Source organism: Hippocampus zosterae, chromosome 20 (genome assembly GCF_025434085.1).
Source record: "Hippocampus zosterae strain Florida chromosome 20, ASM2543408v3, whole genome shotgun sequence".
Lineage (NCBI taxonomy): Eukaryota > Metazoa > Chordata > Actinopteri > Syngnathiformes > Syngnathidae > Hippocampus > Hippocampus zosterae.
Genome location: NC_067470.1, coordinates 930,907 through 956,987, shown reverse-complemented (window position 1 = coordinate 956,987; position 26,081 = coordinate 930,907). Strand labels below are relative to the sequence as shown.

Below are 26,081 nucleotides of genomic sequence, written 5' to 3'. Positions count from 1 at the left end.
CCCTCCAACACCCCCCCCCCCACTATACAAAAATCACACATCCAAACTGATCCTTCATTGGCTTTGCTTCTCACCGAGCCTTATGTACACCACCAGCCAATGAGGAAAAATATCTATTTACATTTAAAGAGGTAAGAACGAACCCCACACCCAGTCACACACTCCCCCCATCATGAACGATCAACATGAAGACGTGAATCGGAATCAAAGTCAATTAAAGGGCGAACGGGAAGCCAAAATAAGAACACCAAACTTTGCACTGTAGGACAAGGAGATGTTCAATAGCAACATCTGCAAGACAAAAGCATCCCACACCCGTGACATCAACACACAAATAAAAATCACAACGAAAAATGAGCTTGAATATTGGAGAATACGTATCAATAACATTTCCTGGTTTTAAGCGACAAGACATCAGTGTTTCATAATCGGTTGCCTTGGCGACACAGCTTAATTGCCAGCAGCATGAAGATAGCAGTAAGAGCGAGGTGAAAGTTTTAGGTGGGGAGAGGGGGGGGGGTCGCTTGAGCTCAGGCACTTTTAGCATAGACGTTGTTTGGCCCTTCCTGACTCTGGTGGATTTTTATTGGCCGGCTGCTGCCGGTCAGTTAGGTCCTGTGTGCTGGAGAGGTAGGTGCATCTAGGGAACTCGTTTGAGAAAGTTGACCACCTCACGTATAGGTATGGTATGCTCGTTTCGTTGTTGTATCCTCCTGCGGCCCCACCAAACGAGAGAGAGCCGTAAGCGGGCTTCAGTTTTTTTTCGTGTGCTAAAAGGCCCCCGAGAGAGTGACGTAGCAGAAAAGCATCCGAGGGCCACCGCGCACGTTGCCACCTTTCTCAACTCGACGAGAACCCGATCATCCAAGATGACAGTCGGCCATTCAGCGCCGCCCATCGAATGACATCATGTCCCCGCGACTCCCCTACGATGTGAAGTGTGCAAGCCCGTATCGCGTTCCGAGGCTCCCCGTGCAATACGTTGTTCTGTGTCGCTTTTTAAAATGACGGGCAACTGCAATTCAAATTTTAAATTGCCGCAAAACTTCGGTCCCTCGTGAAATGTCGTGCCAAACTTCCCGTCCGTCTCACACGTTCTTACTAACTGCAGAGCTGCTACAGTCCAACATGACAGCAAAAGGAAACAAGGGAAGAAAAAAAAAACCATCTACGAAGATCCCAAACAGCGTCGCATTTCGTTTGAGGTGCGCACGTCAGCCGTCGTTTTTCAACTGAAGTAAAGTGAGCATTTGGCAGCGTTGATGATTTTCACCAGGGAACGTTTGGGAGAGCGCAGGAAGCGCAAAATGAAGTTTGAAGTGAAGCGCGACAAAAATCAAGCCAGTGAAAACCAATACAAAGGTCTGAAGTTGGATTTTATCGATATGATGTGGACTGAGAGGGGGCTGTAACGAGTGGAAAACGAACCCGGATAGCAGAGGGCAAAAGTGGGGTAAGCGAGCGAGGACGCCCGCACTACCTGTTATTGACAGGCACGGTTGAAGCTCCCGTCGCGTGAGGGCTTCCGGTCCCCGCCGGCGTCTGGATCACTCCGTTCAGAGTGCCAGAGATGCCCCCCATGCCCAGCGCGCTTCCGCCACCAAAGGCGCCCATCAGTCCAGACATGCTCCCCAGCCCGGCTGGGGTGGTGGTCCCTGCGGCGACGATGCCGTTTAGCTGCGGCTGAGGTGGGCTTTGAGAAAGTGAGGGCGGGGTTGACAGGGAAGAGGTAGAGCCGCTACTGCTGTGGCCGCCACATGACGCGCTGTCCTAAGAAGGAATACAGATGCTGAATGAATGATACAGGCTAAACTATTGAAAACAGGTAAAAAGCTTTAGTGTGCCCCCCCCCCAACCCTCAGCATAGTAAACATGAATAAGCTGATGCCATTTTCATTCCAACAGTGATTTACCTGAGCTGCCACGGGTAACGATGAGTCAGAGGCCACCCCCTTTACATCTACAACAAAATGCGATCGCGGTACTTCAATGAAAGCAGAGACGCAGGGGTCTGCACATTTGTCATAAATCCTGACTTATCAGAGGGTGTACCAGAGGAGGCCGAGGTGGGCGTGAAAGGCACCGATAGCTGGGCACTGAGAAGCTGCAGTCGCTCTCTCTTCATAGTGAGTGTTTTTATCTGCTCTTCCAGCCTCCTGTTCTCCTCCTGCAGCTGATGGAGAGACTTCAGCATGCCCACCACTGACAAACAGAGAGAAAACGGGACCGCATTGGAGTTGACATTTGAGCGCGTCGCGGCAGAGGTCCTTCAAACCGGCACCAGCGACAAGACGGTTAAATGCTACACTGCACAGACTTCATATGGCCCGTTCTCACTTCGCCACTGACCGATTTGGTATATAGAGAGGGAGGTCAGAGGCCAAGAAGGGCCACCTGACGCGGGAGCGGGACTTGCCAAACACAAGAACTTCAACCCGAGGGGGTCGGCCTCTCTCTTTCCCCCAAATGATGTCCGCGGAAACGGCGTGTTGTCTCTCACCATCGCCCTGCGCGCCCTGCTGCAGCAGGAAATTCTGCCCCTCGTTCCACTGCCTCTCCAGGAGCTGCTCTATGGTGGTGGCCACCGGGGGCAGCGTCTCGCCGCCGCCGCCGCCGACGCCTCCCCCGGCCCCTAGCAACCCGAGCCCTGGTCCCGGCAACGACCCTGACGAGTCATAGCGGATCTGCAGGCCACCAATTGGCGAGCTGAATAAAAGGAGAGCCAGAGAATGCGAGCACAGACAGAAAAGGGGCGATAGGGAGGTCAATGGGCAGATTAACGACCAAACATAAATGTCAGACAAACATGGACACTGCTGGCTATAAAACGACATCAATTTGTTGTTACAGTGGCCTCTGATGAACAGGGGCCAGACTGTGTCTGTGTCCGGGTGTGCGGGTGTGAGGTGATAGAGAGACAGTGTAAGAGAAAAGTGGATGTGCAAAATCAAAGATGGAAGTGGACAACGTTGATAAATTGACGATCGCTGTGTGTTTGTGTGTTCACAATCTCTGGATACATTTTTAAGAAGGGTGTTTTGCACTTCTGTATCTCACACACACACACACACACACACACAAATGATTGAAAAAAGCTAAGATTACATTCACGTGCAAAAAAAAATAAATGCTGCAATTAATTCTCTAGTTTCATTTGAAATTGCCAAACCATAATAATCAATCATCAAGAATTACATTATTATTATAAACGGGTAAAACAAAATGTTTTGGCTGTCAAATACTAAAATGACAATTGTCTCCACCAACCTTCTCAAACGAAATCATCCATCCCACAGAAAACAGAAAACGATTTCTGTCATTAGTATTCCTACCTTGACCGAAGGTGTCAAACAGTTCCGGAAAGCAACAAAATGTTTTTCCTTGTGTGAATAAAACCAGAAAAATACAATTGCAGTCGAAGGATGGTTACCACCTTCAAAAACACACGTTATCGTTGGCTGACAGAGCGAGAACTGCCTGTAGGCACTAAATAGGGGAGTGTGTGTGTGTGTGTGTGTGTGTGTGTGTGGCGTGAGTGGAAGAAAGATGAGATGGGGGGCCAGCAGAGGGAAAAGCAGAGCGGGGGATGCGTGGGGGCGGGCGGGGGGTCAGTTTGGAATGTAAATGGGGATGGAGGGAGGAAGAGCATCTGCGAGTGTGTGCGTACACTCACCGCGGCGTGGTCTTGGGAGAAGCCCTTATTGAGAAGCCCTGCACACCGACGCCCGTGTCTCCGGCGTCCTGATCTATGCAAGCACACGCGCGCAACAGGTTTTCCATTAAAAAGGCCGGCCGGATGCACACTTTGGACAAAAAAAAGTGGTCAAACTCATTTTTCGGGGCAACGCAAACATGCACGAAAACAAACATCCGGGCACACGTACGACCCGCCCGCCTTGTAGAGTCGGCGCGACTTGATGAGGGATGCGGCTTTTTTGCCCGCTCGCTCTCTTTCTCTGTCCGCCTTCCTCTGGGCCGCTGGCCAGACGCTTCCTTTCATTTCCCTCAGAGAGAGTAATGAATCACACATGCACACGCAGACACGTTTGCATTGACATGCTAGCGCTAAACTCCCCCCTACTTAAAAGAGTCAATCGAAGCATTTAGCCGGCTGGGTCAGCGCCATAGTCGTCGCCTTGACTTGAGAGCAAATGTGCGTTCCCTTCGCAACCCTTCGCATCCTGGCGCCTCCCACCGCGCGCACAAAAGGCAACGAGAGTTGGCTGCCAAAGTAAACGGGCGCAACTTCCACCCGCGTGCGCACGCCTGTTTGCAAACGTACGGCGGGAAGAAAATATACCGTACCGGAGACATGCAATTTCCTAAAGTGGAAATAATGTGTACCCAGCATACTTCAAACGACTGCCATTTAAATCATGATTCTTTGGTTTTCTTCCATATCCCCCACTCTTTCAATTGCAATCAATTTGCTTGTCTATCAAATCCTGTTGTTATCGTTCACACGTTTCTTTTTCATACTTTGTGTGCGCATCTGAAGTTCTGAGCGGTACAGATTGGGGAGATGAGATGCGCCTTGTGTATTTATATGAAAAACACCAGAGGTGTGATAGGCATTTAGGGGCACATGGAAAAGCCATTGGTGGGGCCCTTCACATCCACATCCCGCAATCATTTTCAATAGCAAGGTTAAGCAATGAAAAAGTGTACATTTGAAGCGGGGGCAATTTTGGCATTCCCCAACCCCCACCCCCGAGGCAAGTCTGCACATACAAAGTAAGAATGTGGCATCGTATGAGGCGTTGCCAGGCCAGCTGGGTGACATGGTCTCTCCAACGTGTGCTGGGTCGTCATGCCCGGACCACCTCACCAGGGAGGCATCCGAATCAGATGCCCGAGCCACCTCATCTGGCTCCTCTCGATGTGGAGGAGAAGCGGCTCGACTCTGAGCCCCTCCCGGATGACGGAGCTTCTCGCCTTATCTCTAAGGGAGAGCCCGCACACCCTCATTTCGGCCACTTGTATCCGGGATCTCGTTCTTTCGGTCCCGACACATAGCTCGTGACCATAGGTGAAAGTTGGAACGTAGCTTGACCAGTAAATGGAGAGCTTGGCCTTTTGGCTCAGCTCCTTCTTCACCAAGACAGACGCCGCACCGATCCGCCAGACGATCTCTTGCTTCCAATCTGCGTATCGTATTTTAGAATTACACCAAGACTTTCTATACCATTACTCTCTCGCAACCGAGCACATCACATATCCCGTGCACACACGCGCGCGCACAGACATCCGAGGCCACGCCCACACGCACAATACATCCTTGTGGCCCTGTCATTCATCCTGATTAGCGAGTTAACCTGCGGGTCAGAAAGGATCTGACTGATGGTGGCGGCATCAGACGACCAAAGTCTTCTCTTCTTCTTGAAATCATTCTCATCTCTGGTTTCAGGAAGAAACTACTCTCATTTTGAAAGGCTTCTCGCTGTGAAACCTCTTCGGGAGAAACGGCAAGCGTGTCAAACTTAGTGCATGACAAAAGGCACTCCATGTGTTCATCTGATAGTTCCCAAGGAAGAAAGGAGGTGGGGCGGGGTTCCACAAGAGCTCATGGGGAGGAGCTTGAAAATTTCACCAGCGCTGACCCGTGACCTTTGTGCAGGACCACGAGAAGGGGGTGGTGACAATCCATTATCCCCCCCACCCCACCCCCACCCTCCGATCCCTCTCGCACACATGATTGTGTCACATGGGGTAAGCTCCAAACCTGCGGGTGAGGCCTCCGACTGGGCGATGAGCGCTGCCATGGCAGAGTTCGGATTCAGACGGTTACCAAACATATGTGAGGGAGCCATGTTGAAAACTGACCCTGGAAGGGCACTCACCTGAGGACAAAAAGACACAGAAATAATCAAAAAGGGGGAAGAAAACTCCCAACTCCTTATAAACTCACTCCTTCAAAGTCTTCATTCAAATAATTTTGCCGATCTTCCTACAAAGTAAAAAAGAATCGCCAAAAAATCATAAATTTCAGGAATCATGAAGAGGATGTTGAAATAAATACGATATATCATGAAAGTGTCGAATCTGAACGGTGGATAAAGTAAGAGTCTAAACACCCTTATTCAGGTTAAAAACAAAAACCCAACATTCTGTTTGATTAGACAGAAAAAAAGATCATAATTGAGGGACACAAATTTCCTAAAATTTTCATGAGGGGGAAGAGATAAAACGAGAAACTATGGCAACGCCACCTCTTTCTGTCCTGCTTCACACGTGAGGCCTAAAGCCCCTCAGAGAAGTGACACAACGCCGACATGCTGACAAAGTGTTTCTGATGCATAGAGTTTAATCCAATTAAGGTATTTCCCAAATAAGGGCCGTGGAGCAAAGGGGTGCGGTTTGAGTGAGGGGGGCCGAGAAAGATAAGAGGGGAGGGAACAAAATGCCAAACTGCTTTGGTCCTATCAGACAGATGGGGAAAAAAAAAACTACCATCGCGTGAATGACAGCATCAAACTATTTTTGAAGATGTCGCCTCATTGGATCGTCAGAGTTGTTGTTGTCATAATGCTACCACGGCCAAGTCAACAAAACACCCTCTCGAAGAAGTTGACTCATGGAAACTCATTTGAGGGGCACGGTTGGGCGGGCGTAGGTGCAGACAGCTGTGCTACGGGGGAGTCCTTCCTGCACAACTGCTCCCATTTACACTCTCCTCTATCCGTTGTCTCCTCTTACTAATTCAACATCACACACAAAAGACACGCTGGACAAAAATCCAATCTGTCCATTTTCCCTGCACTGAAAATGGCACTGATTTTTCCTCACCGCCCCTCCTCCTCTTCCCTGTGCCTTATTCCTGCCTGCTTCCCATCCACAGTCATTTTTCATTCACATCCATTTTTCGTCGAAAGGCGCTCGCTCTCCCTTTTATTCTGTCCTAGGCGGATAGCCAGTAACAGGCAGCCCGGAGCGGCCCAGTGGACTGAAAGTAACAAATGGCCTGAGTCCGTCTTGAACACACACGAACGACTGCTGTCGCAATTCTTTGGTTGGGTTAACTTTGTGTGTGTGTGCGTGTGTATGCGTTACAGATGCGCAGGAGTTGATCACATGCTTTCTTCAGATGGGTCTCCCTTTCTCTCACTTTTAAACATGGACACACTATACAGTCCAAATGTCAAGTCAAGTCAAGTTTTATTGTCAAATATGCTCTGTGTGCAACACACAGCTCAGATGAAATGACTTTCCTCTCTCGACCACAGTGAAACTCCTCTATATGCACTCAGCAAATAGCCAATGTCTCCTGCGCTTCCCGAGGCCTGTTCGGTAGGAACAGAGAGAGGTACCGGCCAAGATAAATGTCAGGCCTGAAAAATCAAAACGACCCAAAACACAGACGGACGGACGGACACACACACACAAACACACTTGAGAGCAGCCCCTCTATCCCTACTGTGGTGCTTGTCAGATGTCATTACATCACAGGACAACAGAGGGAGAGTTAGAAAGAGAAGGATGAATTGGGAGGGGGTAAAAGAGAAAGTGGAGGGGGAGAGAAAGGATGGATGTGTGAACAAGCAGCAGAGAGCAAAAGGTGCTAAGGGGACACAGGAGAAAAAATGGAGTTGTGTGGACACTGACAGAAAATTCTCTCTGAGGACATTCTGAAAAGAAGGACACCGAGGTCAGTAATGACAGATTAGTCCCCCCCCTCCCCCAACACACACACACACACACACATCCCCAAGCACTCCCTTTCTCTCTTTATAGGGCAGTTAAAAGGTGCTTCCAAAAAAGCTACCAAAATATTTTCAGGTACATTTATTAGGATGAGAATGACATTTATGTAGCCTTAAAATCGTATCATATACAATATGTAAAAAAGGAAAAAAAGTTATTTTTAAGATCCAATGATTTCTTTTGAAATATTGAAATGGCCTGGCTCCACCTTCCCTTCCCTCTCTGAGCTCCTGCGCCTCCCACACCTGCCCGGCGCCTGAAAATTTGTTTCATTCCTTAACTTTAGTCAGGATTAAAAAAAATAAAATAAAAAAAGCATCACTTGATTTTCCAGAATACGGGATTTTTCTCTGAAGGCCATGAGTAATCAAAACTGGCTGGCAAACAACAAAAGGGGCAAAGGAATCTTCAGAATTGTGAATAAAACTGAAGACCTCAGCGCATGCCCAGTGCGATCAGCCATCCAATAACTCACTAAGAAGAGACAATTCATACAAGGTCACAACGCATGTGCCTGGCACATAGTTTACATACCGTGCAGAGATTTATTTGTGCAGCTATTTTAATTAGTGAGCGGTGTTTTGTTTTGGGGGAGGTTTTTTTGGGTGCTACTGCAGTTATAATCGACACGTCATCGTAAAAAATGCTGGCCTGACAGAGGGTGTTGAATAAACGGCGTGTTAATATCTGGGCGAGAAAGAGCCAAATCGAAGGATAAGTGTGCTTGCGTGTCATTGGCACGCCACTTGTGCTCGGACTCACGTGTGTGGTGGCCGTGCCGGTCAGGGGTGCGGTGGCGGTGAAGGGAGAGGGAGGGGCCAGCGAAGGCGCGGGTTGCAGTTGGTCCGAGTTGACTCCGCCCATGGCGACGGCGCCAGGGCCCGACAAAGACGACCCATCGCCGCCGGAGAAAACACCTGTGAACAGTCAGTTGAAAACCTGAGTTTCAGATTAAGATCAGACGCACGATTGAATAAGGATACCAAAAAAAAAAAAAAAGCAACAAAACTAAGTGAACAAAACATTAACACGAATCAAAACGTGTCAGTGCTCTTCGAGGATGTGCTTTGCTGATCGATACTTTTGGACCCAAATATATCCACTCTGGTTGGTAAAGCTTAAAGGGAGGAGAAAAAAAAAACCTAAACCAAAACAAACAACAAAAACTTGTCCGGTCTCCTGTATAAATTTCAAAACCATTTTCAAGGTTTTCTATGACATTCAAAGCTTCACTGTTCTCAAAGGAGTTGAAACTAACAGCTTAAAAATGAACTACAAGGGATGAAGTAAATACAAATATTTCATTTTGGACTGAAAGGTGCAGGAAATTCACCTACCCTGCACCCCAAAAAAGAAAACCAAATAGAACAAGTAAAACACAATATTACAGTGTGTGCGTGTGTTTGTATGCCTCATCCTCTTATCTTGGTCTGCCTCACGCGCGCATGCGCACGCTCCTATGCTCAGCCGCTAACCGGGATAAGCCCTGCCCCGGCCCCCTTTGACCCCAGCAGAGGTGGTGGTCGGGGGGGAAGAGAGGGCCTCTCAGTCCCACAAAAGCCTGAATGGCTCAGGGCAGCATACATTCACTGGGGGAACAAGAGATCTTTGTGCCAGGAGGGGAGAAGGGAGATGATGGAGGGGGCGGGGGGGGGGGCATCTATACACTGCACGGGCCTACATACTATTTATAACACTTTGTAATATGCACCAGAAAAATGGATCAGCAAAAGCTGGGCTTGCAGTCACTCATACGGCATGCGCTCCTGCGAGATGTTCAGCAGCTGGATGCGAGACCAACGCCGCCATTTATTCGTTTTATACAACAATGAAAAGCTTCTTACGCAAACTGAGGCGCAAGTAAAAGCCCACGGTGCATGGATGTATCACGGGCTCGAGGTTCATTTAAACATTGAGGATTGTTTATTAGGAATGCTGGCACGGTTATTTTTGGAGAAAAAAAAATATATGTGTAATGTATATGTAATATACACACACAAACACACACACACGCACGTATAAAAAATATTTTTTAAGCTGAATTCCCTGCACTCTTTTGCTACAGGTGATGTGAATACATTTTAAACAAAGAAGTATCAGTGTTACAATTATTTCAAGAAATTAGAACACACATGCCAGAGGAAAACGGCCTAAACGGCACCCATGGCATAACACTCAAATACGATAAATATTTTTTTTCAGCCACAGGACATTCAACTTGCTCAAAAGGTCTGATGAGAACTCTGACACGCATTTGCTTGCGTGAGCCAGCGCTAAAACTCCGTCCTTTTTCCCCATTCAAAACATCTGTGACATTTTAAAATAGGGAGCAAGATGAGGTGAAATTAATTTTCTGCTAATATGAAAAAAATGTTGTGGTTCTTTTCTCGATTGTAATTTCAACGACAAACTAAATTGTTGCATCATTTTGAAATGCAGAAAAAGCATGGTGCGACTCACATTCATTCATTCTGCACTTTGAGAGCTGTGTGTGTGTGTGTGTGTGTGTGTGTGTTCTGTGTGTGCGCAAGCAACCGTGCATGTGCATTAAAAGTTAAGGATCACTTTGGCTGCGTGAATAGTTATTGCGATGTGCAAGCACAATCACCCTCAAGGTTCGTGATTGCCAAGTCGACTGGCTCAAACAATTCGGAACTACTAAAAATACAGAAACATTTTTTCAGTTACTTAACCTCAATTAAAAAAAAAAAGTCAAAGAATATTTCCCGACTTATAACCCTTTGAAAACACATGCGCACAAATGAGGTGTATCAAAAAATAATAATCTAAACTAAAACAAATATAATACAAATAAAAATGTTAAAGTTTGTTAAAATGGGGGTGGGATACAAAAAAAAAAATCCATCCACTTTCGTTCCCTCCATCACACACACACATTGGCCAGAATAAATTCATGTTCACACCACACCACGCACAAACACCCGAGTCCCGTCCCTGCCCCCCACCGTCAAACATTAACCTAACCAAAAACGAAGCCCTGCCCCTCGCCACCCACCGGCACATATCTATCAAGCTAACTATCTATCCATCAGCATGGTGGGAGGACGCCGCATGATGGGGGAGGGAGGGCACCCAAGGATTCTCCCCATAACTGCCCTACATTAACCCTCAGCTAAATATTTACAGTGTGAAGACGAACACATGATTAACACGCACGCACGCACCCACACAATGCCAAGGCCATATCAGCCACCTTTCCCCTACCTTCCCACACCAGCGGTGGTTACAAATAGCATCGTACAATGGGGAAAAGCAACAAACGTGCCACACGTCGGGAATTGCTAACTTTCCTTTGACCACCAGAGCGGAAATAAATGAGTTGGTCCTGTGTCCGTGCCTCGTCTTGGAATTCAAACAAAAAGAAATCCAAAAAGACACCTTCCATATATTACTAAGCAGAAAAAAAATGGACACGGGAAAAGTAATACATATGTATGAAATGATAAATGGCTTTGTAGTAGCTATCCCCATTCAACATACAGTTGTGGTCAATCTGGAGAACACAAGTTTGCAGTGACATGAAATCAGTCAAATATCCCACACAAAACATTTAGAGTTTAGGGTTAAGCAGCTAATCTTTGGTGTATTTTCAGTTTTTGTCAACATCAGCAAACTGAATGTCCAAATCAAAGCAACATAAAAAGGAAATTCCTCACACATATTAATTACAAATTGGAGACCAATATATATATATAAAACAAAAACATGAATACTTGAGTTAAGGTGAATACAATTCTGTTCTCAGGACTCAAGACACATCGACCAAATAACATTGTGTCTCGGTAGATTCATTTGCAGAAGATCGGCATCATTTTGGAAAACAAGCAAGCGTCATCAGAAGAGGAAGGATGTGAGAAGCAGAGACACAAGGTAAGAGCAAAGAGCTGGCAGACAGCGGGGAGAAACAAAAAGGTGGTAATCCTGGAAGAAAGCGGAAATGCGGGATGGGAGAGCTGTACTGAACCATTTCCTCCAGCAGAGGGGAACTCCAAAGCAGTTGCCAAGCAACCGAACACAAAGAAGAAGGGGAAAAAAGCTGGGTAGCTTCACACACACACACAGAGCAAAATTTCATTGCAAGAAGTCTATTCCAAAAGGTCTGCTGTATAAGCGTTGCTGGGGTTTATGTTGATGGTTCCAGGTAATCATGAATGTCTTTCTATCCAATGAAAAAAGGTTGTCGTTTCTATTTCGCATTACCAATTGCATGAAGATGTGCTCAAATGACCTGACATCATGGTCTAAAGAACAGAAAAGGTGCAACAAGAATGTAGCAATGACTTAATACAATCACAGTACCATTGGGTAACTGAAAGAAAAGCAGCTTTGGGATTTGAAATGGGGCATCAATTAAATTTGGTATTTTTCACACTTTTCTGTCTTCGGGCAGTCGGCTTGGGGGACACCCTGAACCGGTTGCCAGCCCATCGCAAGGCACACAGAGATGAACAACCATCAGGACATGCGAACTCCGCACGGGAACGGCGGAGAATCCAACCCCGCACCTCTGAACTGTGAGGTCGCCGTGCTAACGAGTTGACCGCTGTGCCGCCCAATCAATACGTTTCATTTCAATCCTATACGCATAATAATTTGGAATGAAGTGTACAGGATACCTCGTCGATGCTTCGATACCAAAATTTCAGTCATCAGGAAGACATAAGACGGTGTATTTAACGAGCCTCTATTCAAGAATGGAAATTAATTTCTTGTAACAACAAACCGACCAAAATAACAATCAACGGTTATCCCAATTAGTCTTGCAGCAGCACATTGACAAGACCTCGAGTGAACAGATGCCATGTCAGACACCGTAACAACACAGTAGCAATTTTAGCAACACTCTTGCTTCCCAGTTGAATGGTTAGGGCTCCAACGCCTTCAGTGCAAATGGCGGCGTCAAAATGGGAAAAAACGCCAAGGTTAAATGATTGCGCTCTCACCTGCTCCGCCGCTGCTTTGCAGACTCCCATTCCTGAGGAGTGAGGGGGACTTCTGCATCCCGCTGCCGACACCTATGACCCCGAGAACTCTTTCGCCTCCTCCCATTCCTAAACCACCGCTGCAAGTTAAGCCGGGCCGGCCAGAAAGCGTCATGGAGGAGGACGTGGGTGGGGGTGCGGCGGAAGAGGAGGAGGCGTTGGCCGTGGAGGTGGTGGGCAAAGCGAGGGAGGGCGATGATGACTCTGGTGGCTTGACGTCCGTTGTGAAGCAAGGTCCAAATCTGTTGCGCCAGTTGCCTTTCTTTTTCTTCTTGACTCCATCCTCCCCGCCTGCCGCGGTTGCTCCAGCGTTCCCCGGGCCGATGGCGGAGGGCTGCGGCCGTTTGTAGACGGCCGAGCCACTGAGGCTCGTCGTCTCGCTGGCTGAGAGACTGTGGGAATTGTCATACAGCTTCCCGCCCACTGGAAGAAGAAGAAAATAGCACTGACTATTAAGCTGACAAATTGTCGAAAACTCCAGGGAAATAAGTTTGGTTCTATTGTGCGGGATATGCCCGATGAATCGTCTCTTCGCTTTAGCAATATCATCTTTCTACTGACGGCCGGGATCATTTGATTTCGAATAATGGTGAGGCAAAACCTGACAAACGTAGAGTGCAACCATCACCTGCAGGAGCGGTCGTCGCAAGAGAGGCAAAAAGGTTGGTGGTTCCCTCTGAAGCGGCGCCCTCTGAACTCGGCTTCACAAGGCAGCTGAAAGATGGCGGCGATGAGAAGGAAGTCACGCTTCCCGGGCGCAAGGAGGAGTCGGCGAAGCTTAGGAAATCAGAGGATGTGGGGGCACAGGCCGTCTTGCTGGCACTCGTCAACAGCAGGCCTTGATAAGACAGGTGCACCAAGGCCAAGGCAAGAGGAAATGGGATAAGGCAATTGAATATGGAACGCTTTGAAATGGGCAGTGAAGATCCGATCGAGGATGGGGGGGGGAACGCTCGGGAGGGGGCGGCGGGAGCGTACATTATGGGAGGAGCATCTCTCGGCTCATGTGCTTTTCTTCCCCATTAGCGTGAGAACAGGAAAAACAAGATAACTGAAATAATCATTCCATTTTGTTTTATTCATCTCCATCCGCTCTAAAGTGAGCACTCCCTTCTTCGTGTCGTCCTCCCACAAAGGAAGTACGCGGGGGGGGGGGGGGGGGGGGGAATCAACCGCACTGTGCTCCTCCTTCGATAGACAAAACACACACCTGACGAGAGCTCAAGGTTCTGATTATAGAAAACACAAGAGCTTAGTGAAAGCACCGACTCCTTCAGCCCCCCCCCCTCCCACCCCCCACATGTCTGTGTGCATGTGCTTTTTTTCTCAGACAAATACCTAGATTACAGGAGCCAGAGGCCGGAGACAAAACACTGCTATCAAGGCCACACACGGAAAAAAAAAAAAGTCTGAAGTCCGGTCAGAATCCAGTCACACAGCACAAACACATTTGGTGGGTCGACGGCCAGCTGATCCGACACTTTTCCACCCCGTCCGTCTTTGTAACCGCAGGCTTTTTTTTTGTGTGTGTACAAAATGAACATTCAGAAGGGACATTTTCAACTCTCAATTTACCTTGGTGGAAAGGTCCAGTGGAGGCAGATGTGGAGGTTGCCATGGTGACCACAGCGGAGGGGAGCGCTTTCCCCGAGGAGGTGAGAGACTTCCGGCCCCCCCTCTGCCCCACCGCGTGGCTTCCAGCGGGAGTTTTCTTGCTCTTCATCTCAGAAGCCACCTTCGCGGCATCAGCGGCGAGACAGTCCTTGGAGCTTGCCAGAGAGTGAGAGGATGACACTTCCTGAAAGTTGGCGTTGGTGAAACGGGCGCTCGCGTCATCCAGCCGCTTCTGCGAGGCTGCTGGGAGAGCGGGGCCCCCGACCACCGAATTGCTGCTGGTGTAGGTCTGGAGGGTAGAAGGTGCAAAGAGAACATGAAAGAGGAATCACGAGTGTTAACGCAAAAGGGGGCGCCGCGCTGAAAACTCACAAAACACCGTAGGAGGATTTGGCTTCCTGCAAGTGCAGGGAATTTGTTGGTCAGACCATGCATTACTCACTGGGAAATTTGAGAACAATTTCTCCACAATTCCTTGATTGACACCTTTATCCAGACAGACACCGAAATGGAAATTGGTGTTTGGCAGTTTTGTTTGTTGTTCAGCAAGCTAACTAACTACAATGAAAACATGTCTCCAACCAAGGGAAGTCAACCCAGTGATGACCAAAACAAGAGATTTTTTTTTTGAATTACTTAGAGAGCAGTTCACTAAACAAAAGAGAAGGCTGCTCCTCACCTTCTCTGGGACCATGATGTTTGGGAGAACAAGGGAGGGGGACATGTCCATGGAGGTCTTCTTGTGTTTGGGTTTGTGTCTGTCCCGTTCTTTGTGTTTCTGAGCATTAAAGGGTACAAAAACAGGCAAAAAAAAAAAAGAAAGGGGAAAACAAAGGAAATACCACATGAGCAAGGCTAAAGGGAAATATTTGTAGACATCTCAACATGTATGTAACCATGCCTGGGAATGATTATTTCCAAGAAGATAGCGACTAAATCGTAGGAGCAGGACTGTGGAGTAAATGCGTGCATGCGTATCTTGTGCACTGAGTGTGCGTGTGTATGTGCGCTCGTGTGCGTGATGGAAAAAGCATTACATTTCAAAGGATCACTCCAAGATGAAAGCGTCACAAGCACAAAGAGAGTGATGGAAGAGAGATGAGGGGGGAAACAGAGAGCAACAGGAATTCCGCCTGCTGAATTTTGGAGTCGTGTGTCATAGAAGTGCACAAGATCTCATTGTTTCATCCAATCATAGCCTATCTTCTTGGACCGCTTGTATCTCAATTTACACCATCTCCATTTTGCACACCAGCCAGCCCTCCTCTCGCACCCGTGAGGCGGAGATCGGGTGCCGGCGCATTTACGCCTCACATGAACATCCCACACGCCGACACCTCTTTGCACACGCATATGGACAGACCGGTGCGGATCCGGGCTTTTACACACAGGCGTGCGCGCACACGTGCCGGCAGTTAGACAGGCTGTGAAAATATGCATCGGTCCTGAGAGACATATTGATGACGCTCAGTGTCGCGGCAACTCAGGAGCGACGCAACCCCCCCACCACGCACCCACCCACCCCCCTAACGCCTCTGCCCTCGGGGTCTCATTGGGAAATGATCACATGAAAGCTGGTGACAGTTTAGCCAGACTTCCGCACTGAGTGGCAGTTAACAGACCCCACCGGCCGAAATGGGAGACAGCAGCTGCACTGGAAGCGGCCCGTGAGCCGCCTTGAGCTAATGCTAATCTTTGAGGCTCAACTTGTGCGCGTTTGGGCGGGTGGAACTTTAAACAGCGGCGACGACTCGGCAGACCCTGTCATTACATTTAAATGAGTGACCATACAACTTGGGTCTTTTATTTACATTTAAGACATTACGAGAACTGTAAACATTATGTTCTCAGCAAGGGGAGAAAAAAAAAAAAAGAGTATCAATCTTCTTTTGAGGGTTTGTCAAACCATTATTCAGTCTATGAAGCAGACCATAGTGGCAAGGCACTGGGCAAAAAAAAAAAGAAAACTGACAATGAATGTCTCACAATGCCTAATTTTGGCACAAAATTAAGATGCCATTGTAAAAACATTTAAACAGCTGATGAATAAGAGCCGAAATGTCAACAGTGTTAGTCGTACAGGAAGGATAAAGCGGCACAATATACTGCCTGTTTGGTAGTAGCCATTCAGCACAAATGCTTCAGGAAGAAAAGGAAAGGGGAGAGGGAGGCGAGCCTGCAGAGGTGAGGGAAGACGGGGTGAAATGGAGGAACAGGAAGTGAAAGGGGTATGGGGGGTATAATCTGCCCTGGCCTGGCAAGAATCCCCCTCTGCCGCTTCCTGCAGGATTTGTGTGTCTGTGTGTGTGTGTGTGTCGGAGGGGGGGGGGGGGGGGGGTGTTTGCACATGTTTACGCTTCTTTCAGCCCCAGCCGGAGTTTGACTGGAGGGTCTCACATGAGGTGAGCAGAATTGACGAGACGTGTACAAGCAAGCACGCAAGCAGCCAGTCAACGGCACACCCAACAGTAGAACCTCAGTTTGTGAGCACCCCGTTCCACAAACAGATCAAGCAACATTTTCTGAAAAGATACAAATTGGATTTCACTTTGCAAACAATCACGGCATCCACGTGAAACGCTCAGTTGCGCTTTTGGGCTTTTTTCACATCTAAATCAGCCCTCAGCATCAACAAAGTTAAAAGTTAAAAGTGCAAGTGATTGTGCTCTTCTCAGATCTTCAAAAATGTTGCAGTTTTGACTTAATTCTTCCTTCTGAAGACTTGTAAATGCATTACTTGGTGGTGGCAAATCGAATAGATTTTCTGATTCATATCAACTTTTATAGCACCCCGAGAAACGACTGACCTGTACAGATAGAACTGTAACAATAATCCCCAAAAAAATGGTCATAAAACACAATTTCAAATGTTGGGACTGATCCTTAAAACGGGCATTTGACTAAATATCCTCTCTCCATGAGGGGGAATAGTAACCAGTAAATCATTTTTGTACGGAAGGTGAAATTCTGTAGTCCCGTTTCAATGTCATCTTGAGCACAATAATGCTGCAGGTCTGAGTGGTTGCTCAACTTCCCATGGTTGGTGACATGTTTTCCCTTGTTCTACTGCCAACCGATTCAAACGGAATATCCAGTCACATTGCCATTGCTGCAAGCAGTCAAGTTGGGCAATCATTTTTGCCTCAGATTCAAGATGCACTTAATCAACAATCAGTTTCACAAAAACACATTGTTAAACAATTCATCAATATGATGCCCCCCCAAAAATAAATACATAACCCCCCCCCCCAACCCCCCCGACCTTTGTCTTGTTGGTTCAACTCTTTGAAACTCATCGAAAAGAAACCTACCAATGTCAATCAAATTGAGAACTACTGATTCTGTGTAGCGGTGGAGCATGGCCCCAATGTGGGCGTGTAAAAGCGACAGTACATATTTCCGGTGGAGTCGCAGTTATGGGTGGGAGGCGAAGAGAGGGTAAGATCTGAAGGCTCTCTTACCTTCTTTTCCTGGTCTGGGGGTCTATCCATACACTGAGAGGAAGAGTCACTTAAGCTTTGAGATCTACTAGTGCGGCCCCTGCGTCTTCGCTAAAAAGGTAAAGAGGAACTCCAAGTTATTGGATGAAGTTCAAAGAAAAGAGGCTTGAACTAGAATCTAGAATAACTCAAGAAAAAAAGTGAAGGGGGGAAAAAAGAAAATGACAGAAGGTCAGGTCAAAATTGAAAAACAAAAGTCGAAATTCAAAAAACGGTCACACAAAACTTCCATGTGAATATTGTATGCTGCAAAAGTGGTGAAATGACTTTTTTGTTTTTTTGCAAGTGCAAAGCTAAACATTTTAAGAGTGCCAAAACCAAGTTTTGGTCGGCAAGTGCCGTAACATCGACGGGCACAAACTCGCTACTTATGATTGTGTACGTGTATACAGCCGACTTTCGACATACAGGGGGGGGCGCAGGGGGTAAAAGAGCAGATTTCCTGTGAATGACCTGCTCAGACTAACATGAAGCACAGCCGACAAGCAAATTTATATGCAGGAAGGCCAGAGGAACTAGCAGTGGAATTCAAACAACAACAAAACATTCCTCAACACTCTGCACCGCAGTGTCTTTGAAGGGTACAATTTTATTTGGTATCACACGAGACTTTGGGAAGTCCTTGCCTGCTTGATATTGCTCATAGTGTCTGTTGCCATGGTGATGAACAAGCAGCGATATTACCTCCAGGCATATGTTAAGGACTGCATTTAGTTTGGAGTATTTTTATTGTTCTTTCTGATTGCTGTTGTGCACCTTCAGATCGACATGATTTGGTGTTTTTCAATGTCTTAGTTAGACTCTTGACACATACATTTCTTGAAGAAAAAAAGTGCCATTTTGCCAACAAAACTTGCGAGGACGTGATTAGAACGAGCCGTGGTCTAAATTCAGCTAAAATTCGACTCTTTTCTCGAGAGGCACTGTCAACATTGTTCACTAAGTGTTTTCTGAAAGCCAACCGGCTCCGCTCACCACCGATTCCCTCTGGCAGAGTGAGCCATACAAATCCGGCATTTACAGCGACAGCCAAAAACATTTACACAAATCAATATGACAGCATGAGTTCTCCCATTTGTGCTCTCACATTAAAACGCTTGTCGGACCTTTTCATACTACCACGGCTACTTAAAGAGCAATATATCCATAGAGCATATGTTTTTAACAGTATGTTGTCTAACAGTCAAGAGTCAGCCAATGAATTGTATGGATTAATTCAAATGATTGGAATGGTGCGCAATGAAGACCCTTCTTGCTCCTATAATCTTGTTTTTGGATGTAAGGCTGGGCAATTAATCAATTGACAAGATGGTGTCTCTCTCTCCCTCACACACGCACACACACACACACACAAAAGCCGCGCTTGACCCAACAGCAGCAGCAGCAGGAATTCAGTGCGTAGGCTGTTCATCCCGTGCCGATACTATGCCCAGCTCAGGTCCGGTTACTCGCTCCCTTGAATGGGGTAATCATACGCGGTAGCTTAAAACTGCACCGAAGTTTGAAGACTATGTGCAGAGTGGAACACAAAACTGTCCATGGTATTGTTGGTGTTATTTTTGAAAGGAAAAAAAAAATGAAGGCTGATACTCTATGCTGTTAACTCAAGGCTTTACTTGAAGGCCGCCATTCTCTGCCAAGCGGGAAAAGAGTAAATAAATGACTCGCAATAGATATGAAGTCACAGAGGTCGCGGTCGAGAGCCTACTTATTGGGGCAAAATTCAATACACAGTAAATACAGGCGCATCCGAGGAATCAGCAGATGCAAAAAGAAAATTCTAACCAGTGCCCTTGGTGCTGACATGTACCATAAAATGTAGCTGGATGTTATACACTTCTGACAAAAGGCAGTAGGGAATGTGGCAGAGGAGTGAAAAAGGCTTAGTGGGTGAGCAGAAAAGAAGAATGACAGTAGAGTGATCACTGAATTTGATCAGAATGAACAAACCAATTAGTGACTGAATGGATGACTGGACGAACGAATGATTGTTGAAAGCAACAATGTGCGATCTTTTTTACCAAATAAATGCACTTCCTGGCAAGCCATCCTAACGCCAACCGTATTGACTGTATGTCACGAATGAGCTAACATTGTGCGTCACGACCAACAGGCTTACAGAAACATTTAACACAGACCTCAGCTCGAGCTGGTCTAATTCAAGTGGATTAAAAAAAAAAAAAGTCTAGAGTAAAGCAAAGTGTTCTGACACAAGCTAATTCAAGCAAAGCAAGCTCCCCGGAGGCAGGCCACTTGACCACTAACACAAAATGGAGAGCATTTTAATCTAAATAATGCATGGCATGAAATATGCCATTTGCCATTATGATTAACCTGGATTTTTAGATCCCGCTTTGCAGTAAAGCGAAATACATTTGCCTTGCCTCGCCTGCCGGACTTTGTCGTGATGAACATCAAGGTTGTTTTTATTGGTTTGTGGAAATTGTGCCGAGCAGAGATGGCCACTTACCAATTTGCTGTGGTGGTATTTGCAATAACCGCAGTACTTGACGTTGTCTGCATCCGACCCTTGTTCCTCACACAGCAACCCTGCAAACTGGGCACTGTGGCCGGGCAGACACATTAGCGGCGCCAGGATGACGGTGACACATTTTGAAAGTCTTGAGTTCTTTTGAGTTTCAAAAGTGCCTCTCCTCCGAGCGGTGAGGTGAATACGACGTGAGGGCATCTCACCATGTGACATGGAAGGCCTGCCTGCAGCCATGTTTGTTACAGGTCATGCATGCTCCGGTGGCCGCTTTACTCTCTCTGCCTTGGTCCTCGCAGATATAGCATGTCTATACAAACACATGTCACAGAAACACACATAAAGGGACAGACGCTGGAGTCGTACCGATCCCCATCCCACCACTGGAAATTGGGGCCCGGTTGCCGAATTTTCGAAGTGCGGTGGCTAGCAAAAGACAAAAGGAGCTGACATGCATTGCAGACAATTTGGACGCCCTCTCTTTGTCTTCTCTGTGCACTGCCCAAGTACTGTATCAGATTGGCACCTGGAATGCTCACCAGCCCGATCTCATCAAACTTTATTCAAGAGCACTTTCACAACAAACAGTAGTGAGTTTAATCTATTACATCGGCAGATATTCGAAAATCAAATCACTTGGACTCGAGTGCAACAGACTTATTACCTTGTTATAGCGGTCATGGGGCACAGACTGGAGTACGATGGGCTCCATAGTTGAGACATTTGCAAACTCCACCTCAGGTATGTAAAGAGCGCACACCACATGGGCCCAGCCTGTAACATTTGGGAGAAGAAAAAAAATGATTCACTGGTTCATAACCAATGTTCACTCAATCACTAATTGTTGATTGCTGTGTCATGGCACAGACCAATGTCATGTGTGCAAGCGGTTTGGAGTGAGAAAACGTGACAGATGGTACCAGCTTCAAGTGCACATTAAAATTCACTTCCACGGTTGGTTCAGGGTCATTTGCAACTACAACTGGGAAATTTGAACGGACCGTCGCTGAACAAACAAACCTCGGCCTGTGACTCATGTGCAACTCCAACATGTCTTCAAATTCCATTTGTAGAGAGTTTTCAGTTCGGTACATAGAATATTTAGCGGAGAACGCCCAAGAGAGTTGGCTCTATTTGCGTCTAAAGTGAAATACACAAAGCCTCGGTCGCATTTTCATTGATACAGTTGCAATTAAGTGAAGAGGCTTTTTATTGTGACATTTAACAGGCACGGCAGCTGCCTGTCAGCAAAGACACTTTGACAGCAGAATTAATGACAAATTGAGGAGAGGCAGAAGAAAGTGAGCCCGTGGTCGGATGGAAGTGGAAGACTTCTGCCACGTCGGAGGTGTCTTGTCTTTTGCCTCACAGAGGAAACAAAAACAGGCTTAAACTTACAGTTGAACCTCTGACCTGCCTTTGACCCAGCTGGCAGGACAGGCAGAGGGCGGGACAGGGAGAAGGCGGCGGGTGTGAAATGGGGCATGTTGGTGTTTGGAAGTCCCTTCAAGAATCTGGAAGAGGCCTATAAAACGGGACTATAAAAGTGGCACGGCCTTGCTCCTCAAGCTAACGATCCACATTGTCGCCAGAAAACACCTATTGTGAAGCCGTGCAACCAAGAAGGCCAACGTCTTTGGACGGTGAACTTTTGTCAACATATTCGCGCCGTGGTTGAAATTCAAGGGAAGCCGAGTCGCAATGGCCAAACAAAGCTCTTGGTATGAAGGTTAGGCGAGAACCGTGACAATCACTGACCTGAGTGCATCACAGCCATCATTTCGGTCAAAGCAAACGTACCGGGAAGCATAGACGACGCTCAACGGGAAGCTAAGAATGCAAACGATGCCATCCAAATCCTTCCAAACACATTTCTCCATCTTCTCTGCTGGGTCGCCACAACACATACAAAGGAGTAACGCCGACATACGCTACGAATGCGTCGCAAATTGGCGCCATATAAATAAAGTTCAACTTTCTTTTCTTCTTGTCCGGCGGCAAAAATGTACACAGTTTAACAAGTTGAGGAAGAGGAGCTGACAGGACGAGACAAGATAATGAAAATGGAAGGGAAGGAGAGGGGGAGAGGAAAAGGACAAGCAAGAGCAGGGTCGTGGGAAGGCTAAAAGAAAGGAGAAAGTAGTAAAACGGTGTGTGTTAGTGTTGTCATGATGCCTCCCAACAGGCCTGGACACAATCCCACAGCTGTGCCTCTCTCTAGCTGATTCAAAACACACACACACACACACACACACACAGAATATTTACATTCTCAACCAAACTGAACTCCCGGTGAACCCGGCAAGGAGACTCCTTACAGGCTATGCACTATACCCAACTTGGCCCACCCCCTCATAAACACACACACATAAAAGATAGACTTGGAGAGGAAGGTGCAGAGAAATCAGCACACACACTCACAGACTAACCAAACAGCAGCTCTCACAGCACGCTCAAACGCCTTTAACTTGCCGGCGACACGCAATTAACGACACAAGGGGCAGAGTGTGCTCTGCGAGCGTGGCTGTGTGTGCGTGTGACGCCGCGTACCGCCATTGTCCGTCCTCTTCAGGGCGCCATCTTTATGGGGACACAGCTCACATCTCTGTGGATCAACGAGAAGCACCAAGTAAGCCATGGTGGCGACGGCACTCATTGTATCGGGACAGTTTGGCGATACTTCAGCGTGTACATTTTGTGTGACTTAAACGTGCACATGTGATGCAAAAGCACGTGAAAGAAATATACTCTGAAGTCTTAAAGTGATGCTGCGAGTGTTGCGCTTCAAACTTTGGATTGTGGTGTTCATCCATTGTATTTGTGTAGAGTCTGAAAAGTGGATCCATTCAACTGTAAACACCTTTATCAACACAAAGTCCGTCTACGTTTGACAAATGCTTGCGATTGTGAAGGTCTTTATTGTTTGTCAAGGTCAAATTAAGTTGAAACTTCTACTTCCACAGATGGGACGCAGAAACAAGGGAGCCTCGGTTACATGCCCATAATCCTCTATCAATGCCTGTCACGCATATTTAATTAGATGCGTGACACTTGACAGTAATTGGTGCTGACCGGATCTGCCAGATGTGGGTGGGGCTTCAAATATGTTTAGGACAATGGCAAAAAAAGGAATAAGTGTTCTTCAAATAAACGTGGTTATTTGAGAAACACAGATTTGTTTCAGGCTGTCTGACATTTCAACCTGAAATCGAGCTTTCTTGCCACAATCATAACGTAAACAGCACTCAAGAGTGTTCAAGCCCCCCCCCAGAAAGCCAAACAATCAACATTGTATATCATCAAAGCTTCAACCATCTACATGAAGGCTGTGTCATACGTTAAGGATAATGTGAAGGTTTCACGTGACATGGCAATGGTCAACGCAATCGTTGTCCTACCCATTCCCTGCGATGTGTTGAAATAGGGCAATATGCATTTCCACCCCAAAAACATTGGTAGTACAATTTTTTTTTTAAGTAGAAATGAGCGAGACCAGATGGAAGGCAAGACTCACCACCCGAGCCGCTCTCTCTTGAGATTCACACTTTCTGCAGAACCACGGACCAGTGGGCACCTGTACAATGCCATAACAGGCTGCAGAGAAATTAAAACAAAGCACAATGAGCAACAGAGAGGGGGGGGCATGTCTGGTTAAGACGTGTTAAAATTCTTAAAATAAATGGATTGTTTTTCAATTGAATCAAAATAAAGCTCCTCCCATGGCCATCTTAGTCCCCAGACCCCAACCCCATTGAAAACCTGCAAAATGTGCTCAAGAGGAATGCGCAGAGAAGAGGACTCAGGCTGCTGGAGGATTTACAGCTATTGTGAAAATAAGAATGGTCGAAGATCCCCCTTTCTGTATTCTCCCATCTAGTGAAACATTGCAGAAATTTAGGTGCTGCTTTGTCGGCAGAGTATTATCATCAGGGATCCTAACAATTTATTTATTCGAAACTAAAGAACACATCTTGACCAGGGGTGTTAAGAATTATGGAAGGCAGTGTGTACAGTATACTCTCTTCAATAAAGAACTAAATGTGCTTGTTTGTTTGTTTGTTTTCTCCTATCTGTTCGTGGACCGGTGATGGGAACCGCCCATCTGATAGTACACCAACTGAAAAACAAATGAACTGCCAGAATAGAATGCTACTTTGACAGCATTAGTCTCTTCGAATATGTTTCATTTCCTCATTACAGCAGGGTAACAAAGTTTACATGCGTACTCATCAAAGGCAGGCCCTTAGCGGGCAATTAGTTTAATTGCTGCCATGAACTGGATAAATGATCATCCTGGGAAAGTCACTGAAACTGGTCGCTTGATAATTGTCCTCCATTAATGACTGTTGCTACTTCTACAATGTCAAGTGACCCCCCAAAAATATATGGAATACATTTAATTCCGCTACTTCTGTTTCTACAAGGAGATGAGAAAGTTGGGATGAAATTAAGACATGAAAAAGCATGGCTCTGGCAAAACCTACTGCTGCATTACACCGGCTCCGATCGGACACTGTCACTACTTTGCATTTGGCTAATTGGCGTGACATTCGGTTACGCCGTTTCCTTTCCTCGCGGCTTGCATAAAGCGCTGTGCAATGGGGGATGTGACACACTAAAAGGTGCTGGTGAATGGGAGAGAAGCGCCGCGTTCAAGTGAACGTGCGGGGTACTCTGACATCAAGGGTTCAGTGACATCAAGGGTAGGCCAACACCAGGCTTGTTTGAAGACATTTTTGAAATGACTGTCTCGTGAAATTTATGGGAAATAGATATTATGAGTGTTGGCTTTTATTAATAATAGTATATATAATAATAGTGTGTTTTCACTGCCTTCTATATTGTAATTGAAACGAAATAATACCAAGAAACAACCCCCTGGCCCCAAAATACTAGATTATTTTTTCTAAATTGTTCAACCCTACTTTAGAGGTAAACGCTCGTGGGGAGGGTTCTGTTTTCTTCGTGCCAAGTAAGTCTAACACACATGGTGAGTGGCAGCGTTTGTCAACACAGCCAGTGTCAACACTTAGCATTTGTTAGACAGAGAATCACAGATTTGTATCATTGCGACCTTTACTGAACACATCGAGTATTGGCATTATTTTGCGGTTGGTGAGCGTTACCTCACACCCTATGTTCGCATGGATGACATTTTGACAGTTTGACGCTTCTCCCTGCTTTGTGTCAAAACCCTGGCGCAGACATACAGGACCAAATAACGTTCGGGTTGTGTTTGAAAAACAGCGGCTCACTTGACAAATAGGACCCAGCGATCGCAGTTGCGTTTTCGTGCCCTCGAGCTTGGCCTTGGCAGCCGGACCTTCCATAACCTTGCACCGGGCTAACTAGCTTGCAAGCTAAATGCTAACTAGCTCAGCGGCGAGTGGACGAGCTTACCCTGGTGCACAGCGACGTTGCAGCCGTGTCCGTCGCAGTATACGAGCGGGTTCTCCGCCCAGCCTCTCTCGTCTGAGCAAACACAACACCCTCCAATCATCTCCTTCATGTTACTCGTCGACAACTCTGTGTCCACCAGCAGACAACGCTCTCCGGAGACCATCTACGAAGAAATTGAACATGCGGAGCAATACCACAGGAAGACGAGTCAAATCCTTCGCTTAACGCGTCCGTCGATCCTCTCCTGCGCTGCATTTGGTCCCACTCGTCCGAATTCCCATGTTTTAAACGTGTTTACGTGCTTTCTTGATGCGATATTTTCAACCAAAACAACCACTTCGCGACGCTATCTTGAGGTTGTCGGGGGGAGGAGGG

General features: G+C 46.8%; 1 protein-coding gene across 5 annotated transcripts; it reads right to left on the bottom strand.

Annotated features, from left to right (window-relative positions):
* Positions 1-1,357: 1,357 nt before the first annotated feature.
* On the bottom strand, positions 1,358-26,081 carry mllt10 (MLLT10 histone lysine methyltransferase DOT1L cofactor). 5 transcript variants are annotated; one of them, XM_052054986.1, is made up of 18 exons: positions 25,707-26,081; positions 23,821-23,900; positions 22,857-22,911; positions 20,971-21,080; positions 20,513-20,616; positions 20,289-20,382; positions 17,780-17,869; positions 14,998-15,096; positions 14,280-14,607; positions 13,333-13,542; positions 12,666-13,127; positions 8,464-8,618; positions 5,723-5,840; positions 3,674-3,746; positions 2,501-2,706; positions 2,053-2,202; positions 1,914-1,960; positions 1,358-1,770 (listed from the first exon to the last, which is right to left on the bottom strand). In XM_052054986.1, the coding sequence occupies exons 1-18, from the start codon at positions 25,867-25,869 to the stop codon at positions 1,477-1,479; spliced, it is 2,838 nt and encodes a 945-aa protein (XP_051910946.1). In that variant the 5' UTR covers positions 25,870-26,081; the 3' UTR covers positions 1,358-1,476. The 5 variants fall into 5 exon arrangements, with proteins under 5 accessions (XP_051910946.1, XP_051910948.1, XP_051910947.1 ...); XM_052054990.1 differs by having other exon boundaries at positions 1,678-1,765; XM_052054988.1 differs by lacking the exon at positions 14,998-15,096.

Bases quoted from the DNA above. Each gene is read 5' to 3' on its own strand.
- mllt10 (XM_052054986.1), bottom strand. From the start codon at position 25,869: ATGGTCTCCGGAGAGCGTTGTCTGCTGGTGGACACAGAGTTGTCGACG. The intron at 17,870-20,288 runs GTAAGTGGCCAT...TTACCTTTTTAG, and splicing joins AATACCACCACAGCAAATTG to CGAAGACGCAGGGGCCGCAC. The intron at 14,608-14,997 runs GTGAGGAGCAGC...TCTACCCTCCAG, and splicing joins ACATCATGGTCCCAGAGAAG to ACCTACACCAGCAGCAATTC.